At 34.7% G+C, this 23,860-nt stretch overlaps 1 protein-coding gene and 1 long non-coding RNA gene across 8 annotated transcripts; both read left to right on the forward strand.

The window, feature by feature from the left end:
- Positions 1 to 11,876: 11,876 nt before the first annotated feature.
- Positions 11,877 to 13,410, forward strand: LOC123895120. The gene is made up of 3 exons (XM_045945338.1): positions 11,877 to 12,321; positions 12,466 to 13,020; positions 13,319 to 13,410. The coding sequence occupies exons 1-3, from the start codon at positions 11,877 to 11,879 to the stop codon at positions 13,408 to 13,410; spliced, it is 1,092 nt and encodes a 363-aa protein (XP_045801294.1).
- An 87-nt stretch (positions 13,411 to 13,497) lies between these two features.
- Positions 13,498 to 23,078, forward strand: LOC123902313. Of its 7 annotated transcripts, none has more exons than XR_006807546.1 (6): positions 13,498 to 14,086; positions 14,300 to 14,366; positions 14,933 to 15,100; positions 15,588 to 15,794; positions 19,988 to 20,867; positions 21,954 to 23,078. It is a non-coding gene; the product is annotated as an uncharacterized LOC123902313 (long non-coding RNA). The 7 variants fall into 7 exon arrangements; XR_006807542.1 differs by having other exon boundaries at positions 21,887 to 23,077; XR_006807540.1 differs by having other exon boundaries at positions 14,933 to 14,982; positions 19,988 to 20,145; positions 20,484 to 23,077.
- Positions 23,079 to 23,860: the final 782 nt, after the last annotated feature.

Consider the following 23,860-nt stretch of genomic DNA (forward strand, 5'->3'; position numbering starts at 1 on the left):
TTTTAGTCCTTCCAATTGTTTATTAATACTTTGTTATCATCAAAACCTTTATAGATTTAGGGGCAAACATTTTTAAATCAATTTTGTTCCAACACAATAGAGTTTTCCAAAGCGGCGCTATAGAAATTAAAAGTCAGTCAAAACAAACATTTATTGTTAATGGGCAGCGTCTAAAGCATTACTATATCCCAAGCGATGGAGAATACTCCTCTAGCTTTAAGCTAGATGATCTCCCTCCGACAACTTAGTTTTTCAACTTTTACTGTCGAGCTACCGACATTAAACGAAGCGCTGCATGGGAGGCAACCCATGTTTGTATTTTCCATTTTTTTCATATGCTTTATTTTTATTTTTAGTTGATCAGCACTAACTTGTATGATTGTTTTCTCTTACTGAAAATAGCAGATACTAAATTAATTTTAAACGAAATGGAGGACAAAATGATAGTTAAGTTCAGAAGCGCCACACAGAAGCAGCGTTACGAAGACCTTTCCCACCGAGTGACATCATTCCATGCTTTTCCAGACAGTTACGCCTTAGTAGCTTTAGGAATTTCTGAGAGCGTGAGATTCTTGATTAACCAACTAGGTTGGGACCGCTTCACTTTTTCAAACCCACCCACCTACCGAAATCTGACTCTGGAATTCCTGAGTGCATTTAGGTATGAGCCGACACGTGGAAATCCCATACATGGAGGTCTTGTCAGTTTTAGATTGTTCGGAAAATCCTACCATCTTACCACCCGAGAAATAGCTGAATACCTAGGAGTGCCTTGTGGCCCAGATGCTTTCACTAAGATACAAGAAGATACTTTTATGGAAAGTGAGCTTCAACGCTTCTGGGGCAGCATTTCGGGCAACCCTAACTCACCCCCCGATGAAAGACTAAGCACAGCCATCCATAACCCGGCAATAAGATATTTCCACATGATTATTGCTCACACTTTCTTTGGAAAACCCCCCAACGTCACAACCGTCAGTAGGGAAGAACTGTTCATAATGTTTTGTGGATCACAAAGTCGACCACTCAATGCTGCATCCTTCCTACTTGACAGCTTAGCCAAATTCACCAAAGACCCAACTCGCCACATAGGCATTGGTGGTTTTGTCACCATCATAGCTAGAGCCTTAGACCTCTACACCCCCCTGTCACAGATTGACCTCTCTATAGGAGTAGAACCTATGGGAATTGAATATTGCTTCAACAACCACCTGATTGGAAACCTTGGCCCTGATACCTTCCAGTTATTGATCAACCTTGAGCCTGTTCATGAATTCACTCTGCCGTACAATACCAAAACTAGTGTACACGATAAAAAGAACTGGCTCTATAACTTGGAGGGACAAGATGAAACTGACCCCGAAACACCGCCATTTTACTACATTCTTAATGACCCAGAACCACCAGAACCACCACTTTTCTTTTACACACCTGCACCTCCATCACCTACCCCTACAGCTGCTTCTACCTCACCACCTGACTGTGGAGTTTCCATTGCCGGCATGCAGAAAGAACTCGTTGCTCTTCGTACGGATCTTGCAACTTTAAAAGGAGATTTCTATCGATTCATGGACTTGGTCATAGAACAGTTCGATCGTTGTTCGGACCAGATTCGCGCCATTCAACTGCCTCCCGCTGCGCCACAACCTAGTGGCTGACGACAAACATCTGTCTATTTTCTTCTTTCGCGCCGAAACACCTCTTTGAATAAATTTGCGCGAAAGAAAACATTTATTTCCCGCTTTCAGTATTTTATTTTTTTATGCATCCAAACTATTTAATTTTCCTGCATAAATTTCTCAATTAGATACAATTATTTTATTTTGGTATTAATAAATTATGCAAGTATTTTCATGTTAGATTTCCTTTCTCTGCATGTTTCATCTATCTATATATATATACTATTCAACTTAGTTAAATCTTTCGTACTGGTTTGCTACTATGGTCAATATCCAATTATAGTATCCACATAATTGTTTAGTCTAGTCAAAAGCATTTCTTACACACTGCACAACAAGAAAATTTATCAGCTCACATGACCCTATATGCCACAAGCTAGACTTAATTTTCTGCAAGTCACATGCACAAGTATCATCTCTTTTTATAATTATTATGAACATGCAAACTCATGTGACCTGCAAGGCTATATAAAGATTCCTTCTTTCACTGCTACACGCCATGCATTAATACCATTTGCGTCACATACCCAATAACACACTATAAGCCACCCAATATAAAGACAAAACCAAAATTTGTGTCAGGTAACACATATGGCCGGCGCCACACACACATGCCAATAAGCATGTGGCGTGTGCCACACAACTTATGGCCGGCGCCATATGCCTTATGCCAAGCTCTCCTTAAAAACTTCATTTCATTCAACACTTCTCCTAATTAATTCACCCGGCCTTCTAGTATCATCTCTTTTGCAACACTTTTGTTCAAACTTAGTCCTCACAAGTACACACTTGTACGAAGCTTACAAAAGAAAATACAATTATAATGGCTCAACCAGAATATGAAGTCATCTTTAGGAAAGGCAGAAATGAAAAGCAAGCTAGTCTTTACCAAGAATTAAGCACTAGAGAAATTGTATCAACCAGGTATTGTGATGAAGCTTGTTTAAGAATGTTAGGTTTGTATGATAGTGTCAATTTTATGCTTGATTCTCTCCATCTCAATTATTTCCTATCACAAGCTAACCCAGTTTATGTTCAATTGACACTTGAATTCCTAAGTTCACTCAAAATTTCCACTGTCCCTAATTCAAACAGTACTAGTGGGACTATAAATTTTAGAATGTTTAATCACGATTATGCTTTTAGTTTCCACGATATGGCTGATCTTTTACACTTTCCTCACACACATGTGGTATGTGAAGTCACCGATGATGAGTTATGGTCAAAAACTTTTGTTTATATGTGGAAAGCTCTCACCGGTAAAAATACTACTAGCTTTGAGGGTAACCGCGCTTCGGCAATTCATAATCCGGCCGTTCGATATTTTCGCCAGTTACTAGCTGGCACTATTTTTGGTCGGGCAAATTCTAACAAAGTGAATTCAAAAGAGCTTTATTATTTGTTTGCTTTTGTTAAGAAAATAAAAATTAATTCTGTTCCGTTTATGTTTAATCATATGCGCTCAATCGTTACTTCTCAACGCGGAACTATCACTTTTGGTGGATTGATCACCACAATTGCTAAAGCCATAGGATTAGAACACCGACTCAGAAATCTTCCTTCACTGCCTATAAGCTCAATTGACTTTGATATGGTAAAGAGCATGAAATTAGTAAAGGAAGCAAAGGACGGACATTTATATTTAATGATTAATAATAGTGTTTTCCGTGAATTTGTTTTTCCTAACCCAGAAAGGACTGACGTTCGTGGTTTCAATAATTTTTTGTATTTTCCACCTGAAGATGAAACCCCCACGAACAATTCTGATAATGTTGCTACCGATGGGGGCCACACTTTTGTTCCACCTGCACACGACACACCTCTTTCTAACCCTTTTGCAGGTCCTTCTTCCTCATCTCGCCAGAGCACCATAGATGATGTGCTTAATGAGTTGCGCACCCAAAATGCTAGGAATGAAGAGCGCGATGGCCTCTTTTATGCAATTCACCAACAACAAGAGGGGATGATGGAACAAATGAACTCAATGCAAACACAACAAACTCTTATTCTCCGAAATCAACACCAGTTGGAGGCTGCCCATGCACGACAACAGCAGCAACTCGATCGCGTCATTTATGACATAAACGATTTGAGATTGCAATTTGACAACTTTCATAGATACCCGCAGCCTCCTCCATGATTCACCATTTTCCAGGTTACCCGTTCCTTTCCTTTATTTAAGTCACAACATTGGGGACAATGTTGGATTTAAGTTTAGGGGAGGACTTCACTGCTTTCGCTTACCTTTTTTAGCTTATTTACTATGCAAATAAATTTTTCAGGTCATTTTCAATTTTTCCAAAATCTTGAGCCATAACAAAATTTTTTTCTTTTTGAGAAACAATACAATTTCGATGTTCCAAAAAGTCACTGACGAAATTATGACCGAATTTACTTGTAAGTACGTTTTCATACTAGCTATATCATTTTAACACCATAAATTTCTTAATTATGTAGATCAATTTTGATATTTGCCTTACTCGAGCTTAAATTTCTTGACTTTACTAATCCTTGAGTAAACCATTAGGTAGTCGGCACCATCTAAGACCACTATCTAAGTGGTAGAGTCGACGAATATAAGTGAATGATTTCGAAAAAATGATGATGATAAGTAATAAAAAGGTAGTATAAATCTGAAAAGGGGACTACGCATTCTAAGTCAGGTGACCCTCACCCGGTCATTTAGCCCAACTGTGAATCACCTCTAAGATATAAAGCTATCCTATGTCAAAAAGGACAATAAGTAATATGAAAAAGAATCGGATCATAATCACTAACAGACTCACTACCATGTGTGTGTGAATAGATAACGGGCTTAATGTGATTACCAAAGGTTTAAAAGGGATGAAGAAAGACGAGATTAAAGTTAAGTTCGGGATTGGCAAAATAGTTCAGAACGGTCTATATAAGGAAGAAATTCATGATCGTATGTGATTTGTGTTTTTATGATATCTTTAGTGTGATGAATGAACTTGCTTGTTTTATTTGGTCAAGATTAAAATAGGTGACTAAAGGGACGTCTTATGTCATGTTTTCTCTATCTCTAAATGATATATCTTTTTGCTTGAGGACAAGCAATGGTTCAAGTTTAGGGGAATTTGATAACACTGAAAAATATAGTATTTATTTTATAATATTAGTTTAATATTTTATTATTTTCTTTGCATTTTAGTAGTATTATTATCATTTTTTATTGTGTATTACAGGTATTTCCGGAACTTCTCGAAATAAAAAAAGTTCACAAAATTAATGTCAAGTGGATAAAAAAGACATTGGATCAGATGGAAGAGAAGCCCAAAAGAAGTTGGACGAACAAGCCAAGCCCACATGCACTTGGCATGTGCCAAGCACATGTGGTCCACACAACAACACATGGCGTTGGCCATGCTTGTGGCACCCGCCACAGGCTTTGCACACATGGCGCCCGCCATGTGCTTTGAAGTACCCGCCACGTAGTGTTTCCTTCCTATTTTCACGGGCACGTTTCACACGGATTTATCCTCAACTCAACTGCTCCTCAGATTTCGGCGTTCCTCAGATTTCGGTGGAAGCAACTAAGATATGCACGTTTCTTATAACGGAACAACGGATTCGAAGGAGATATTTGTATCTCATAAAGACTATAAATAGAGAACACCAGTCAGTGTTTTTCACACATAATTCTACGCAGACTTAAGAGAAAAATTCAGTTTAAAATTTCAGTTGTTAAGTAGTCTTGGTTTACGGAGCAAAAAGGTGTGGTGTTGCTGCTTACACTTCCAGTTCCAGTTTCAATCAGTGTCTTTGATTTCCTTTATTCCGGTGTACCTGTACTAGTTTCACTAGTATTTGTAAGTTTTAATAACAGTACTTTTATTTTATTCAGTTTCAATATTATTATATTCCAGTTTGATATTCGTATGCTCTGTTTGATTTACGGTTACTCTGTTTAAATGTTTCGTTCAACTAAGAATTATTTAATCAGTATCTCGTCAAATAAAATCATGCGTAGCTAAATCTATTTAACTGGAATGTGAATTAGGAAGCTAATCTGGATTTGGTAATTAATCTGTGACTTACGTTTTTAATCTAGTTTTCTGTTCAGTTTTTAATGATTAAATCAAAGATTTTGCACGAGAGTGAAAATTAACTAAGGTATAAATTAATAGCACGACAGTGTGAGATTTGTACCAGATAGTAAAAAGTGAACATTAATTTTAAACACCGCGACAGCTCTTTAAAATTAATTAAACTATATTAGTTTTCAAAAAGTATTTTATAAATAAATGAGAGAGCGAGAGTAAAACATTTATTTTATAACTATACGATATTACTCAATAGCGCGAGAGTGTGAGACGCGTATCTTTTAATCAATTTCAGTTTATTAAAAAGGTAACATTATTTTAAAACACAGTTTGATTACCGAATCCATTGAAGCAACTTAAGTTACATTCCGGTTAGTTTAATAATATTTTATTCAACACAGTTAATTTAATTATCTAAAACGCCTTCTTTAACTAATATCTAGCCTTAACCTTACGATATATTAAAAACATAAGCGAAATATTAACAAATAGTCCCTGTGGGATCGATAATCTTTTATAACTACACGATATACCTGTGCACTTGCAGAGTTATCGCATCAGGTATCATTCGTAACAATGTTGGTGGATGGCTTTATGGTTTCTCGGGTTTTTGTGGCATAACCACCAATCTTAAAGCTGAGTTATTAGCCATTGTTCATGGTCTTAGTTTGGCTTGGTCAAAAGGGTACACTTAAGTTATTTGTGAATCTGATTCCAAAGTCGCTATCGATCTCATTGTTCAAGGGGTCCCGAATACCCACCCTTATGCTCATGTGGTGAACCGTATTCGGAATTACAAGAATAATGATTGGTCTCTTTATTTTCAACATACCTTGAGAGAAGACAATTTTTGTGCAGATTGGCTTGCAAAGTATGGCTCTAATATGGACCAAGGTTTAATGGTTTGGGAATCTTGTCCTCCTGCTCTATCCATTACCCTTTTGAGTGATACTATTGGTCTCATGAGAACTAGACCTTAGTTTTTTCTTATTTATTTTATTACTGATCAAAAAAATATTAACACACATGTCTATTTTGTTTTTTTTTTTTTATAATTCCTACAAAGACTAATATTTCTACTTATATATTAATAACGGGACCAATTTTACACCATGCAATATTTACGCTATAATAAAAAAATTGCAGCAACACCACGACCCGTAGATACACACGGGTATTATGCTAATTTAAGGCAAGTTGCATCTATAGGTCTTTAAGTTTTACATTTGAATCAGATAAATCCTTTAAGTTTTTTAAGTTACAAGTAGGTCCTTTAAGTTTTACGTTTGTATCATATAAATCCTTTAAGTTTTTTAAGTTACAAGTAGGTCCTTTAAGTTTAACGTTTGTATCAAATAAGTTTTTAAGTTTTTTAAGTAACAAATAAGTCATTGAAGTTTGTAATTTGTAACATCTAGCTCCTACTGTATTTTTTAAGGACTTGTCTGTAACAAACATAAAACTTAAAGGACATATTTGTAACAAACGTAAAATTTAAAAAACTTAACGACCTATCTAATATAAACGTAAAACTTAAAAACCTATCGATGCATTTTGCCCTAATTTAATAGTAAAAACATTTCGAACGTGCCTATTATATAGCATAATGACAACAATCCCTCAAGAAAAAAAAAATTATGTATAATCCCTCAGTATTATGTAACGACCAACGGTTATGGCCTAATAAAATGCACATATTGTGCCAGCTATCTAACTAAAATACAACATGATTTAATTGCTCAAAAAAAAAAAAAAAAACAGTATGAGTTAGTTTGAACGTGGAGCATAGCTGCATAGTGGCTAAATCCATTGCAAGTCCCACTTTGTTTTTCCTTTCGGTAACTGCTAATATGAATTAAAGTTTTAATTAGCATAAGAAAACATTAAGTCAGCTTAGTTATTGTTCATCACAAAACACAGAAGATACGGACAGGCTTATAAAAAAAAAAAAAACAGAAGACATGGAAAGAAACAACAAAGTTAAGATGATCGATGATGATAGACAAGAAATGGATCATGGAAAGAAGAACAAAAAACTTAAGAAGTAATTTTATATATTTATGGTTTGCGTTAGCTAATTTTATATATTTATTTGAAGTTCATAATCCTCTTCTTCTGTTCTCTTGTTTCAATAAAAATCAAGATGGATGTTTCAATCACCTTTCAGCCAACTCGCATTCCTTCAACTATTGAGTACATAGCTGATGGAGGTTTTGGTGCAGCTTGTGCAGAGAATAGACCATTTGGGTTGTCTACAAATTCACGCTTCCTTTCCTTTCCCGGTGTAGCTCCCACCTTGAATACATATGGCTTTCAATAGCATAAAGCAAGCATTCATCAGCATTCAGCATGATCAAGTAAAGGTTAAAATAACCATCACGGTTTCTTCTAGACAAGAGATCACTAAAGTATAAGAAATATGACTTTTGAGACATAGCTAAAATTGAAACTGCGGGTTTGGTCAGCTCAACTGAATTGAGTTAAGAGTTAAATGACCGAAATTCAAACTCGAGTGAAAGACAAAATACTAATATAACAACTAATATATTAACATTTGCATATAAAAATCTAAAATGAGACTATTTAGCACATTATTAGCTGCTAGTTGCAACTTGACTTGAATTGATCGCGCACACATACAAATACAAGCTAGAGAGGTTAAGTATTGGAACCTGAGCGAAATATCAAGCTTGACCACACCGGCATAAAACGAAATATCAATCAACATCTCCTCCAAAAATATCACCGGTATAATACTATTAACTTTAGTTTTCAATAAAAGATATAAAAGAATGTTGAAAAAATATTAAGAATTATAAATACCACTTTCAATATATATTTTCGTCTCGACCACTTTCTGTCTTCACACGGTAACGAATCCAACATATATATGTTTTGATGAACAATGTCAACAACCATGAGATACAAGTGACCTTGATCATTTATAGCAATGAAAATTCGCAAAGTTAGAAAAAAATATGAATGATTAAGGGATTTTAAATACTAGGCAAGGGATGAAGATTCTAGAAATTCAAGGGATTTTAAATACTAGACAATTCAATTGATTCAATTGAATTCCTTGATTTTCAAATTTCATTGTTTAGATAAAGTGGTGAAATTCCATCAATTGTAAAATTCTTTGTTTGGGGTAATGTAATTAAATTTTCTTCACTTAATTTTATTTATCTTAATAAAATTGACCCTAAACCCAAAAAAGCGGCTGAAAATCTAAAATGAACCGTAAACCCAAAATCGACCTGCAACTCAAAAAATCGGCCAAAAACCTAAAAAATCAGCCCAAAATCTAAAATCGACCGTAAACACAAAACATCGGCCGAAAAACCTAAAATTCTTTGGTTTTATGTGTAATTTTGAAATTTTCTAAATTTAACTTGAACAAAATACTTCATAAATTTTCATCATTTTGAAAATTCTTCAAATTATCATCTAAACAATGAAATTCACCTCAAATCATTTGAATTCCTTTAAAACATTACTTTACCTCAAAAAATTCTCCCATCCAAACGGGAATGGATTGTCTCCGGTGACAATCACATTGGAGAGAATAAAGTGTACATCATTGTCTTTCATTTTATTTAATTTTTAATCAATAATATAATTCCATAAAAACGGAGGGTTGGGATTTCATGGGAGAAAACTTTCCACGGGAGACAATCTTCTCCCATCCAAACACACTCTAAGAATTTTTTTTAAGAAAAAAACGTATAAAAATTTAGGCTTAAATGCAGTTTTGCCTCCCCTATTTTGATTAAATCGGAATTTTACACCCACTGTTTTAAAACGCGGACTTTTACCCCCTGTTTTGTAATTTTTTGGATTCCCCCCCCCCCCTAAAATTCTGATTTCGAGTCACAACTTCAAAACTTCGCACACAACTCAATTTGGATCAATAATTCACCAAACGGATATCGAAATGACCGTAATCGAGTTATCTTTCCACAGAATCAAACCCCACTAAATTTGGGGTTACAAAAAGAGATTAATTACGTTTTAGTGAAGGTATGTCCCCCAAAATTCTGCACAAAATCTGCTTTCGAGTCACAACTTCAAAACTTCTCACACAACTCAATTTGGATCAATAATTCACCAAACGGATACCGAAATGACCATAATCGAGTTAGCTTTCCACAGAATCAAACCCCACTAAATTTGGAGTTACAAAGAGAGACTAATTACCGTTTTAGTGAAGGTTTGTCCAATTACTAATTTTGCAGAAATCTACTCATGACCTTCAAATTCAACATCGTCTACCAAACACATCGTAACTCCAAATTTGACGAAATTTAAATGAAAACAAGTGTAATTTCGTTAGCTTTCCGGACATGTAAATACTATTGAAAAATGAGCTACAGGGTGAGAGACATGACAAAAATACCAGTAGTAGTTCCATACAATAATTGATTTGGACAGACCTTGACTAAAATGATAATTAATCTCTCTTTGTAACTCCAAATTTAGTGGAGTTTAATTCTGTGGAAAACTAACTCGATTGCGGTCATTTCGATATCAGTTTGGTGAATTATGGATCCAAATGGAATTCTGTGCGAAGTTTTGAAGTTGTGACTCGAAAGCAGATTTTGTGCAGAATTTTGGGGGACATACCTTCACTAAAACGGTAATTAATCTCTCTTTGTAACTCCAAATTTAGTGAGGTTTGATTCTGTGGAAAGATAACTCGATTATGGTCATTTTGGTATACGTTTGGTGAATTATTGATCCAAATTGAGTTGTGTGCGATGCTTTGAAGTTGTGACTCGAAAGCAGAATTTTAGGGGGGGCAAAATTCACAGAATTATAAAACAGGGGGGGTAAAAGTCCGCGTTTTAAAACAGGGGGGTAAAATTCCGATTTAATTAAAACAGGGGGGGTAAAACTGCATTTAAGCCACCACACACCAAGAACCCAAAACTAGGAACACAAAAGAATTGTGTTGTTACTATCTGCCATACTTTCAAATTAATTCGAATTGTCCTGCTAGTTTTATTCACTGTCATAATTTCATTCTCCTAAATTGCACGACTATTATTAGTATCAGATTGTCACTCTGCAGTGTAAAAATTCAACAAGAATTGTGTTATTACGGCGAAACGGCGATTGCCAGAAGACAAGATGTTGAGGTGGTTTTGCGGTTTTGAGTTCCTGGTGTGTGTGGTAGTCTATTGTCGTCTATTGAGAAAACAGGAGGAAAACTGCCGCCCTGTGATGGCCGGCAAGTGGCGTCAGCGACGGTGGCAGCGGCGGAGGAGGTTGGCAGAGGTGATGAAGAAGATGGAAATACCACTGAACTGCTTTCCTTCTTTTGTGTTGTTTCTTAATTTTTAATTATTTATGGTCTTTAAATTATTTACGGCAGGGAGACCCATTGTCCCCTTATTTATTTATTCTTGTGGCGGGAGGACCGACCGCTCTAATACATTAAGCTGTTAGAAAAGGAGACATTCATGGTGTGCGAATTTGTCGAGGCGCCCCTGAAGTGTCTCATCTCTTTTTTGCAGATGACTGTTTCTTATTTTGCAGAGCTAATGTTGCTGAGGTGACCCAACTTTTGAGTATTCTACAAACTTATGAACAGGCCTCGGGTCAGGAAATTAATCTGTCTAAGTCTGAAGTGTTCATTAGTCGCAATATGTCACAGGCGGCTCAAGCAGATTTAGCCGGTATACTTGGTGTGCGACATGTTTTGGGCACAAGTATTTATCCCGGCCTACCGTCTATGGTAGGTAGAACTAAGAAGGCAATTTTTTCCTATATTAAAGACCGTATCTGGAAGAGGATAAATTCATGGAGAGGACGAGCCTTATCGAAAGCTGGAAAAGAGATTATGATAAAGTCAGTGCTTCAAGTCATCCCAGCTTATGTTATGAGTATGTTTATCCTCCCTTCTTCTTTTATTGATGATATTGAAAAAATGATAAATGCCTTTTGGTGGGGAGGTGGTAATGGTAATAGTAAAGGTATTCATTGGTTAGCATGGGAGAGACTTGCTTGCCCCAAAGATAAAGGGGGTTTGGGTTTTTGGAATTTTGAAGCCTTTAATATGGCTATGGTAGCGAAACAAGCATGAAAATTTTTACAAAATCCAGATACATTGGTGGCTAGACTTATTAAAGCAATGTATTTTCCACGATCTACTTTGTTGGAGGCGTCCTTAGGCTATAATCTTAGTTTTGCATGGTGTAGTATTTGGAAAGCTAGACAGGTTCTTTTACTTGGGTGTAGGTGGAGGATTGGTGGTGGTGACAAGATACACGTCATGTCGGATCCTTGGTTACATGGGAATGGAGAACGCTGGATTCCTTCGCCTCAACCTGAAGGAATGTATAACTTATTTGTTAGGGACCTGATGATAGATAATTATAAAGCTTTGAATGTGACTAAAATTCGCATGTTATTCACAGTCCAGGTGGCAGAGAGGATTATTGCGACACCTCTCATTGGGTCGGTTTATGTGGATAAAATGGTTTGGGAGTATGAACGAAATGAGAGTTACTTTGTCAAATCTGGGTACAAGCTTGCTATGAAGTGTATTTTCCGTAATGATAAATACCATGTGGAAGGTAATTAGAGAGAAATATGGAAAGCGTATGCTCCACATAAAGCGCGTCATCTTCTTTGGCGATTATGTAGGGGATGTATTCCAACGAGGCGTCGGTTATTAGAACGTCATGTTGATTGTGATGTTCATTGTCCAATATGTGAAGATGAGGTAGAAGATGATGTACACACTTTTTTCACCTGCACTTCTGCTCAATCCAGTTGGCAAGCAGCTGGACTGTCATCTGTCTTGGGTTCCGCAGCTTGTCAGCAAGGTAGTGCTTCAGATAGAGTGTTTGCCTTGTGTCGGAATGAGGATTACACTACTATAGGTAGAGTGGCTATGCTGTTATGGGGTATATGGCATAACCAGAATGATAAAATTTGGAATGATAATGGTAGAAGCCCAAACCAAATTGGTCGGGCTGCGTTTGATCATTGGAACGAGTGGATTGCAGTCCATAAGTTGCGAAGTAACGATGATCATGATGTTCCGCTTGTCAGCACCATTCGGTGGGAAAAGCCTCGTATAGGATGGTTAAAGTGCAATGTAGATGCAGCATTTTTTGTCGGTGCAGGTAGGACCGCGATGGGTGCTTGTTTTCGTAATAATTCTGGTGAGTTTGTGGCTGGAATTACGGAGTGGCAGCAACTGACTTTATCAACAAAGGAGGGTGAAGCATGGGCACTATTGCAAGCTATGAATGAAGCTAAGAGTAGAGGTTTTGAAAGCGTCCAGTTTGAAAGTGACTCTCAAGTGTTGGTTGATGCTATTCGTACCAAACGGCGAGGCAATTCAGAGTTTCTTTCTATCGTTAATGAAATTATTCTTGTTAAGTTATCATGTGTGAACTTTGAAGTTAAGTTTATTAGGAGACAAGTGAATTCGGTTGCTCACACTTTAGCTAGGGCGGCCAATTCCTGGACTAGTTTCCATGGATTTGAGATTATTCCTTCATGTATTGAACTTTTGATAATTAATGAAATGCAGTAAGTTTGTTTGGTTAAAAAAAATTATAGCCATCAGATTTATTACTGCCACATGTCTTAAGGAAAAAGGAAGAAAAAGAGCCTTAAGAAATTTGGTTGATTTAATAACTAGACTAGATTAATCTACCTAATTAATAATTAGTTTATATTACAGTATTTTATTAAATACTTTTTTTCCCTCTCACAAAGAAAAAAAAAGCTCATTCCTTTCTTGTAATACTCGCTCAATTCCTTTCTAAAAATCTCATTAACTACCACCGGTCCAACATCATAACAAAATCCCAATGGTTCTTTCTTTCTTTTCATCGATCATCTTCCTCAATGGATTTGGGATGTTGGAGTTCTTCTACCAAATCCTGATCCCCTTTCCCAGAACGATTTTTTTCTATTGTGTAACTTACGCCAATTTTCTTGATTTTAGGGTTTTATTTTCACTTGGATTTCATTTTACGAGCCTTCAAGCTTCTCATTCTCTAACCGTCACCGTTTTTCATAAACCTTTCACCGGTCACCGTTTCTCATCGTCGTCACCGTTTCTCACCGTAACCTCATCACCGTGTCTATGATCTTCTCATTCTCTGATCGTCACCGTTTCTCACAAACCCTTCACCATCATCGTTCTCATCGTCGTCACTGTTTCTCAGAACCCTCTAATCTTCTTTCACGAACCTTTCAAAGTTCAAACCCTTTCCCGTTTAGAAATTGAATGTCTCCAAAACCCTAAATTTCTCATTAGCCCCTTTTCCCCCAAAGTGCACGAGCACTAAATCTCACATCTTGTTCAATTAATCTATGAAGGTATATATCTCTGCTTATTTTTAATTAACTTACTAATATTTGGATAGGATTCTGGTCTTGGTATTTTATCTACTTTTTATGATGTTATTAGTTTTATTTCTCTCTAATTTGTGTGAGTGAGATAGTTGAAATAAGTTTGATTGGTTTGTGTCTCTTAAAGGTAGCATTTTTTATATTGCTTTATTTCCTAAAAGCAAAATCTGCTTGTGTTAGGAGTTGGAATAACAGTGCAGTTTTGAAGAATTCGTTTAGGACAAAGGTACCCGACTGATTCACGAAGGTATAATTTCTGTTGTCATTATTGCTTTTATAGCCTTCTCAAATTACAAGGCTTTTGGAGGGTTTAAGTGCGGTGAAAATCTTAATCAAGCAATTTGTATTTATCCCTGAAATGGTGAAGGACATATATTTGATGCATTATCTTTGATTACTTTTTTATTTGATGGTTAGGATGTTAGTTTTGCATTTTTTTCCTCCTTGCTTATAGGCAATAAAGAGCTTTCTCTTTGATTCTGAACGACAAGAAACACATTTTCAAACTTTTCATTGTGGCTCATATTGTAAGTTGGCTTTCTTAATATGAAAATAGATAATCTATTTGTACTATTTAGGTTTTTCGTTTTATTGATTTTGATAATAGATTAAAAAGAGAGGAGTGGATTCTTATTGTATGGTCTAAGTTTAAAATGGTAGTCCACAATATTTTTTCTTCTTTGCCTCTTAACTAATTAGATTTATTTGTTTAGGACACAATTTTGCAATATGTTTACTATTTCATTATCACTTTGTTTGATTTTTAAATTATTGTGGAACTATGTTTTTAAAATTTTTGTCATTTTGTTTCAGGGAGCTATCATTTGCACTTCCATAAGAAAGAACCTCATCTAACCAACTGTGTGAGGGTTCTATTTATTCCTTCGATTTTATGAGTGTTGCTTATGCTAGAGAGGTAGTTAGTTACAGGACTGCCAAGTCAGTCCAGTTGTGAACTTAATTTTCAGTTTGGAACTAAGGGTGAGTCCCTAAATGTTGCCACTGTGCCTGAATCTATGCTCTAAGATTTGATTATTTGTTTCACAATCTCAAAATGCAAAGTAAAGTTTTGATAAAAAAGATGCAGAGTATTAGCAAATCGTCTCTACTCTCTCCTAAGATTGATTATTATTTTACAATTTATTTGTTGTTTGAGGTATTAGCTCCTCTGATAGGATACTTGCTTTTGTTGATTTAAGAGTTGTAGTAGCAGTGATTGTGTTATTTATATGATTTAGCAAATTGGAAATCAAGTTTGTTGTTATAATGCAAAGTATGGCTCATTCTCATTGCTATAATGTAATTTTGGTATGTGAATAACACAATATTGTTAATATTTGAATCAGTTTATCTGAATTTCACTTTTCACAGTACATCATTGTTAATATCTTCGATTTTGTTTTTCCAACTCACTTAAGACTTATACATCACATTCTTTAATTATCCGTTACTTCTTTGATTTCTTCAGGAAGGCCCAACAATTGTGGAGACTAAGACAGCTGACCCGAGATCAGACGAAACGGAAATGGTCATGCAGACACAAACCCAGGAGGAAATTAGGAGGAAGAGGCATAGTAAGCTGTTAGCAACGCTTTTGTCCCATGTACGACGACTCCGTCACTCCTGCACGAAGGCTCTGTTGTTCTTGCACGATTGCTACTTTCCCGCGTGATTTGTAAGTTTCTCATCTCTTTCATTTTCCTCACCACTTGCACTGGGCTTTAAACAAATATAAATGAACTGATTTATTTTCATGCATTGCTTAATTTTAGTGGTTTTTTTGTACTGTGTGGTGTACTGGCATGATGATTTGCATTGTGATTGGTTAGAAGATATACAGTGATTATTGATTGGTTAGAAAGAAAAAATTTAATAATTTATAAAGACCTAAAATATAGTTAATTGTATAATTTTTTTTTAAATACTAAAACAAATGGCCTATTAAGTCGAATGGATTACACGATCTAAGATATTTGCACCATCTGGTTTATAATCGATACATGTTGGGGACGATGTTGGCTTTCCAATTTTAAAGGGTATAAAAACCCTATATAAGACTGTGAATGATTGTGTGACGGAATCTTTTTTCATTTTCTGAAAAAGGGGTGGGGAGTATATTGCCCTAGTAACCTTAAATTTATAAGTTTTGTAACGGATGGATCATAGATGCCTCAATGACTATAGAGTAAAATGTTGGATGAACTTAATGACCCTAGTCCCTAAATGTGAAAGCTTGTTGTTGCCTTAATTGCTACTCAAGCAATTGTCTCTATCGGTGTCCGCTTTTCTATTAAGAAAAGTTATGTATTTTTATTCATAATAATGCATGAATGGATATATGTTCTGCTTTGATGATCCATAGTCCCTAAATTCAATCAGCTGCTCGAAAAAAGGTACAACTTCTTCTTAAGGGAAGAATAAAAACCTTAATTGTGCAAAGGTACAACTTTACCCATTTTTCTCATTCTTGATGATTCAAGAACTTCAATCTTCTGCTTGAGAAAAACAAAAGAACCTTAATTGTGCAAAAGGTGTTCTGTTCTGTCCCAAAAGAACCTTAAAAGACAGTTTTTTGTTTGTCACGATAAGACAGTTTCACTCGTTTTTGGAATTTTCACTCTAAGATATTTGCACCATCTGGTTCATAATCGATACATGTTGGGAACGATTTTGGCTTTCCAATTTTAAAGGGTATAAAAACCCTATATAAGACTATGAATGATTGTGTGAGGGAATCTTTTTTCAGTATCTGAAAAAGGGGTGGGGAGTATATTGCCCCAGTAACCTTAAATTTATAAATTTTGCAACGGATGGATCATTGATGCCTCAATGACCATAGAGTAAAATGTTGGATGAACTTAATGACCCTAGTCCCTAAATGTGAAAGCTTGTTGTTGCCTTAATTGCCACTCAAGCAATTGTCTCTATCGGTGTCCGCTTTTCTATTAAAAAAAGTTATGAATTTTTATTCATAATAATGCATGAATGAATATATGTTCTGCTTTGATGATCCGTAGTCCCTAAATTCAATAATCTGTTTGAAAAAGGTACAACTTCTGCTTAAGGGAAGAAAAAAAAACCTTAATTGTGCAAAGGTACAACTTTACCCATTTTCTCATTCTTGATCATTCAAGAACATTCAATCTTCTGCTTGAGAAAAACAAAGAAACTTAATTGTGCAAAAGGTGTTCTGTTCTGTCCCAAAAGAACCTTAAAAGACAGTTTTTTGTTTGTCACGATCAGGGAGTTTCACTCGATGAACATGCTTTGTTTTATACATTTTGTAACGGATGGATCACAGATGCCCCGATAAGATAAAATGTTGGATGAACTTAAAGACCATAGTCCCTCAATGTGAAAGTTAGTTGTTGCCTTAATTGCTACTCAAGCAATTGTCTCTATCGGTGCCTTTAAAAAAAAATATGAATTTGTATTTATAATATTTGCATGAATGAATATATATTCTGCTTTGATGACCCTTAGTCCCTAAATTCAATTTTGCAACTGCAATTAGAAGTGATGTTGCATTATGAACAACATTCAATCTTCTGCTTCATAAAAACAAAACTAAAGAACCTTAATTGAGCAAAGGTGTTCTTTCTGTCCCATGACCCTTTTGTTTGTTTGGCAAGAATTTTTGAAAGATTAACTTTTTCCTTTGGTAAGGTAAATTTTAGAATAGAGACTGCATGGGTATGTGAAAATTGTCCCATTACAGTTTCCGATCAAACCTTTTTAGTGGACTTGATTTGTGTACATTTGAAGAGTATGGATGTGTCATATTAGGTATGGATTGGCTCTCAGCCAATTCGGTATATCTTGGATGCATAAAGAAAATTGTTTTCATACCACCCGAAAACATGGCAGAAGGATAAGTCATATCTGCATTACTTGATAATTCTTGAAAAAATTGTGTTTGATTTATCTAATAAATTCAAACAAAGGGGTGGAGTATATTGCCCTAGTAACCCTAAATTTGACCATTGGAATCGATGAATATACTATGTTTTATAAATTTTGTAACGGATGGATCATAGACGACTCAATGACTATTGAGTAAAATGTTGGATGAACTTAATGACCCTAGTCCCTGAATGTGAAAGCTAGTTGTTGCCTTAATTGCTACTCAAGTAATTGTTTCTATCCGTGTCCTCTTATCTATTAAAAAAATTATGAGTTTTTATTCATAATAATGCATGAATGGGTATATATTTTGCTTTGACGACCTTTAGTTCCGAAATTCAATTCTGCTACTGCATTTAAAAGTGATTTTGCATTATGAACTTAATCACCCTAGTTCCTAATGTTTCATAAGTTTTCTAAGGGATGGATACTTCAATAACCTTAGAGTAAAATGCACTACGAACTCTTTATTCATAAAGGAAAAGTTGGATGGTGGCCTTAAAAGAAATTTGAATATGAACTTTTATTCAAAATGTGTGTGACCCTAATTGTGAAAATGTCACTAAGATGATTTTTGTTTTTCTTTTCATTATCTATAAAGGGTGATATGGTATACATGAACCCACTAACTCCAAATCCGATAATAAGATGGTTTTACTTTTTTCCATGATTTTTGTAAGGGATTGTCTTGTTAAAACAAATATGTTGGATGATGCCTTAATGCCAAAGCTAGTTGTTGTCTTAAATGCAATTTTAATATAAAATTTTATTCATAATATAAAGCACAAATGTTTTCTATTGTGCTTTGATGACCCTAGTCCTTGTATTCAATTATGCAAATGCAATTAGAAGTGATTTTGCATTATGAACTTAATGTCCCTGATGTTTCATAAGTTTTGTAAGGGAATGTGAAAGTTGGAATCGAAAGTTGGAATCGATGAATATACTTTGTCTTATAGATTTTTTAACAGATGGATCATAGATATCTCAATGACCATAGAGTAAAATGTTGGATGAACTTATTGACCCTAGTCCTTGAACGTGAAAGCTAGTTGTTGCCTTAATTGCTACTCAAGCAACTGTCTCTATTGGTGTCCGCTTTTCTATTAAAAAAATTTATGAATTATGAATTTTTATTCATAATAATGCTTAAATGGATATATATTCTGCTTTGATGACCCTTAGTCCCTAAATTCAATTCTGCAATTGCAACTAGAAGTGATTTTCCATTATGAACTTAATGACCCTTTGTCCCTCACTGGAAAATGAATTATGATTCTTTATTCATAATGGAAAAATTGGATGGAGGCTTTCAAAGCAAAGCAATTTGAATATGAAATTTTATTCAAAACGTGAATGATGTCTATTGTATTTTTATGACCCTAATTGTGAAACTATCACTAGTGGTATGATATACATGAGATCACTAACTCCAAATTCGATGGATATACTAGTGGTAAGGGATTGTCTTGGTGGCTCAAAATGCCGGATGATACCTTAATATAAAATTTCATTCATAATATAAGGCATGATTATTATCTATTGTGCTTTAATGACCCTAGTCCCTAAATGCAAGTTTGCAACTACAGTATGAACTGATTTTACAAATGCAAAAAGCATTGCGTCCTTGTGTTTAAACTGTTTGAAGCATAGTACAAAGAAACCAACTCTTTGGAGTCTGAACTGTTTCTTATGGTATTTATCTGGTATATATGGCATTATGGCCATGAGGTTGTATCTGTTAAGTCTTTTTTACTGCAGATCTATTGTGAAATTTGATAAAATCTGGTGGGTGGTTGTATAAGAATCAGATAGCACTATATTTGTGTTGATAATTATAAATGTAAGTCTTGGATTTAGTAACTGAAAAAGGTAGAACCTTACCCATTTTTATCATTCTTGATCATTCAATATAATTCAATATTCTGCTTGATAAATAAAAAAACCTTTTGTTGGTGAACATAGCGGTGTTCAGGTTCAGCATGCTAATAAGGTGGTTAATTCCCAAGGTTCAACGGTGATTTCGAAACCGAAATCTCATGGAACTGTTAGTGTTGAAACTCCAAAGCATGCTGGTGGGTAAATGAGAGATTGATGGTTCAGGTGTTGTCTTCATGCACAAGGTATATGATTCCCGTCTCAGTTTTTTATGTTTTGATTTCATGAGTGGAGGTTAATGGATATATTGTTGAATTTTGTGATGTATCAATTTTCCTAGTTTATATATATTTTTTCTTCATAATAATTGTTTGAATCTCAGCCTTATGGGATATTAGACAATCAAACAAAATGTTTTCAAGAACATTCAAAAGAAACTTATATGCTCTGTGCTGAGAGTCTGACACCCTGAGGTTGAAAGATAAATTTCGTTTTCTATGGTAATTTTTTTATTTTCAATCTACATATTTATTTGAAGTTCATAATCCTCTTCTTCTGTTCTCTTGTTTCAATAAAAATCAAGAGGGATGTTTCAATCACCTTTCCGCCAACTCGCATTCCTTCAACTATTGAGTACATAGCTGATGGAGGTTTTGGTGCAGCTTGTGCAGAGAATAGACCATTTGGATTGTCTCCAGATTCACGCTTCCTTTGGGTTGATAAATACAAAATGTTTTATTGTTGAACATAGTGATGTCCAGGTTCAGAATAGAATGCTAATAAGGTGGTAAATTCCCAAAGGTTCAATGGTGAAACCGAAATCTCATGGAACTATTAGTGGAGGACTGTAACTGAAGTTGAAAGCATGCTGGTGAGTAAAGGGATTGTTGATGGTTCAAGTGTTGGTGTTGATGTGGCTTCATCCACAAATTAGAGCAACTTTGAACATGAAAAGCCTGATCAAGAGGTATATGATTCCTGTCTCAATTTTTTATGTTTTGATTTCATGAGTGGTGGTTATATTATTGAATTTTTTTTGTTCATAATAATTGTTTGAGTCTCAGACTTATGGGATATTAGACAATCAAACACAATTTTTTCAAGAACATTCAAAAGAAACTGATATGCTCTATGCCGAAACCCTGAGGTTGAAAGATAAACTTAGTTTGCTGTGGTAGTTTTTTATTTTCATTCCACATATTTGCATTCATGCAACAAAATTCAATCTTCTGCTTGATAAAAACAAAATAACCTTACTAATTGAGCAAAAGGTGTTTTGTCCTAAGACCCTGTTTGGTACCAATATTTTGAAATATAGAACTTTTTTGTTTACTATGGTAATTTTTGGCACTCTCAATCTAATATATTTGCACTGGTACATGTTGAGATTCCCATTTTTGATTTAGTCAAAAACATTCAATCTTTTGCATTAAAAAATGTAGAGCCTAACTCATTTTTCTCATTCTTGATTATTCAAGAAATTCAATCTTTTGCTTGAAAACAAGAAACTTTAATTGAAGAAATGTGTTATGTCCCAAGAACTTACAATATTCTGCTTATTGGAAAGTTCATTCCAAAATATTTCCCCGTTTGGTTTATAATCAATACCTATTGGGAACGATGATGGGTTGTCGTTTTTTTCATTCTTGAGTATTCAAGAACTTTCAATCTTCTTCTTCGAAAAAAATGAACCTTCAATTTTTGTAAGAGATTAAATGTTTTGATGCCCAAAAATATTGGATGAACTTAATGACCCTAGTCTTTGAATGTGAAAGCTAGTTGTTGTCTTAATTGTCACTCAAGCTATTATCTCTATCAATGTCCTCTTTTTTCTCAAAAATAAATTATGAACTTTGATTCATAATGCATGAATGGATATCTATTTTGATTTGGTGCCCCTTAGTCCCTAATTTCAATTTTACAGCTGCAATTATAAGTGGTTTTGTATTATGAACTTAATGACCTTAGTTTCTAATGTTTCATAAGTTTTGTATGGGATGGATGCCTCAATGACCTTGGAGTAAAATGCATTACAAACTCTTTATTTATAAAGGAAAAGGTGGATGGTGGCCTTTAAAGAAGTTGGACGGTGCATGGTCTCTAATTGTGGAACTGTCATTGAAATGATTTTTTTTCTTCATTATCCATAAAGGGTAGTATGGTATACATGAGCCCACCAACTCCAAATTCAATAATAAGATGGTTATACTTTTTTCCATGTTTTTTTTGTAAGAGATTGTCTTGATAACCCAAAAAAGTGGATGATGCCTTAATGCGAAAACTAGTTGCCTTAAATGCAATTTTAATATTAAATTTTGTTCTTAATATAAGGCATTAAGGCATAAATATTAGCTATTATGCTTTTATGACCCTAGTACCTAAAAGCAATTTTCAACTACAATATGAAGTGATTTTGCCAATGCAAAATGGAGTGCATGCTTGTGTTGGATTAGTCTATTGATAAAGGTTTCCAAGGAATAAATGAATCAACTGAAGCAAAGTACAAAGAAACTAACTCTTTGGTATATATGGCATTAAGCTTACCATCTATTTCATATAAGGATGCTTGTATTGTAATCAATGGAGGAAAGCGTAACAAGTTTGTATGTGTCAAAATTTTTGATTGCAGGTGGATGTATAAGAATAAGATAGCACTAGATTTGTGTTGATAATTATAAATGCAAGTCTTGAATTTAGTAACCGAATACAGGTGGCCTCTCTGGTATGCAATCTAAAAACTTGCTGTGATGACTGTTGACAGTTCTTTCAGACATTATTATTATGTAACAGGTATGCTTTGTGCCAAGAACCCTGAAAGATATGGTCATTCATGCTTGTTGAGATACCTATTTTTTTCATTTTAGATTTAGTCAAGAACATTCAATCTTCTACTTGAAAAAACTTGGAACCTTACCCATTACTTTCATTCTTGATTATTCAAGAACATTCAATTTTTAGCTTGAGAAAAAAAGCGAGCCTTCAATTTTGTTAATCATCATAATTTAAAAGGGTATAAAAACCTTGTAAGATTGTGAATCATTGCGTGTTGGAATCTTTTTTAATTATCCGAAAAAGGGGTGGGATATATTGCCCTAATAACCCTAAATTTGACCGTTGGAATCTTGTTATAAGTTTTGTAACGGATGGATCATAGATGCCTCAATGACCATAGAGTAAAATATTGGATGAATTTAATGACCCTTAGTCCCTGAATGTGAAAGATAGTTATTGCTTTAATTGTCACTCAAACAATTGTCTGTATCGGTGTCTTATTTTATGTCAAAAAAATATACTCATATATGAATTTTTATTCATAATACATGAATGGTATCTAATCTATTGTGCTTTGATGGCTCTTAGTCCCTAAATTCAGTTTTGCAACTGCAATTATCAATGATTTTGCATCATGGTTGTAATGATCCTGTTCTCTAATGTTTCATTAGTTTTGTAAGGAATAAATGTCTCAATAAGATAATTACCTCAGAGTAAAATGCACTATGATTACTGGATTACATTTATTGTCTTTTTATGATCCTAATCTTGAAACTGTCACCGAGATAAATGTTTTTCATTATCTATAGTGTGGTGTGGTAAACATGAACCCACTAACTCCAAATTCAATAATAAGATAAGATGAATATACTTCGTTCTATGATTTTTGTAAGGGATTTTCTTGATGGCCCATGGATGATGCTTTAATGTGAAAGCTAGTTGATGAGAAGGAATTCTAAAGTGATAAGCTATTCATGTTTTTTTTTATAACCGGTATTGGCTTTCATTATGATTCTTGGTTATCTTTTCTATTGTGAGGGCATTATGTTATTTATTTCATTATGATGGTTTTTATTGGTTTTATGATTTCAAACATGGTTGAATAATATAGATTCATATAACAACATATTCTTACACTGTTGCAGTTCTATAATAGCAGGCTGTCATCCATTTAGATTCATTATGACA

Source organism: Trifolium pratense, linkage group LG1 (genome assembly GCF_020283565.1).
Source record: "Trifolium pratense cultivar HEN17-A07 linkage group LG1, ARS_RC_1.1, whole genome shotgun sequence".
In the NCBI taxonomy this organism is placed as follows: domain Eukaryota; kingdom Viridiplantae; phylum Streptophyta; class Magnoliopsida; order Fabales; family Fabaceae; genus Trifolium; species Trifolium pratense.

Bases quoted from the DNA above. Each gene is read 5' to 3' on its own strand.
- LOC123895120 (XM_045945338.1), top strand. From the start codon at position 11,877: ATGTATTTTCCACGATCTACTTTGTTGGAGGCGTCCTTAGGCTATAAT. The intron at 12,322-12,465 runs GTAATTAGAGAG...CAATATGTGAAG, and splicing joins TGATAAATACCATGTGGAAG to ATGAGGTAGAAGATGATGTA. The intron at 13,021-13,318 runs GTTTTGAAAGCG...AAAAAATTATAG, and splicing joins GAATGAAGCTAAGAGTAGAG to CCATCAGATTTATTACTGCC.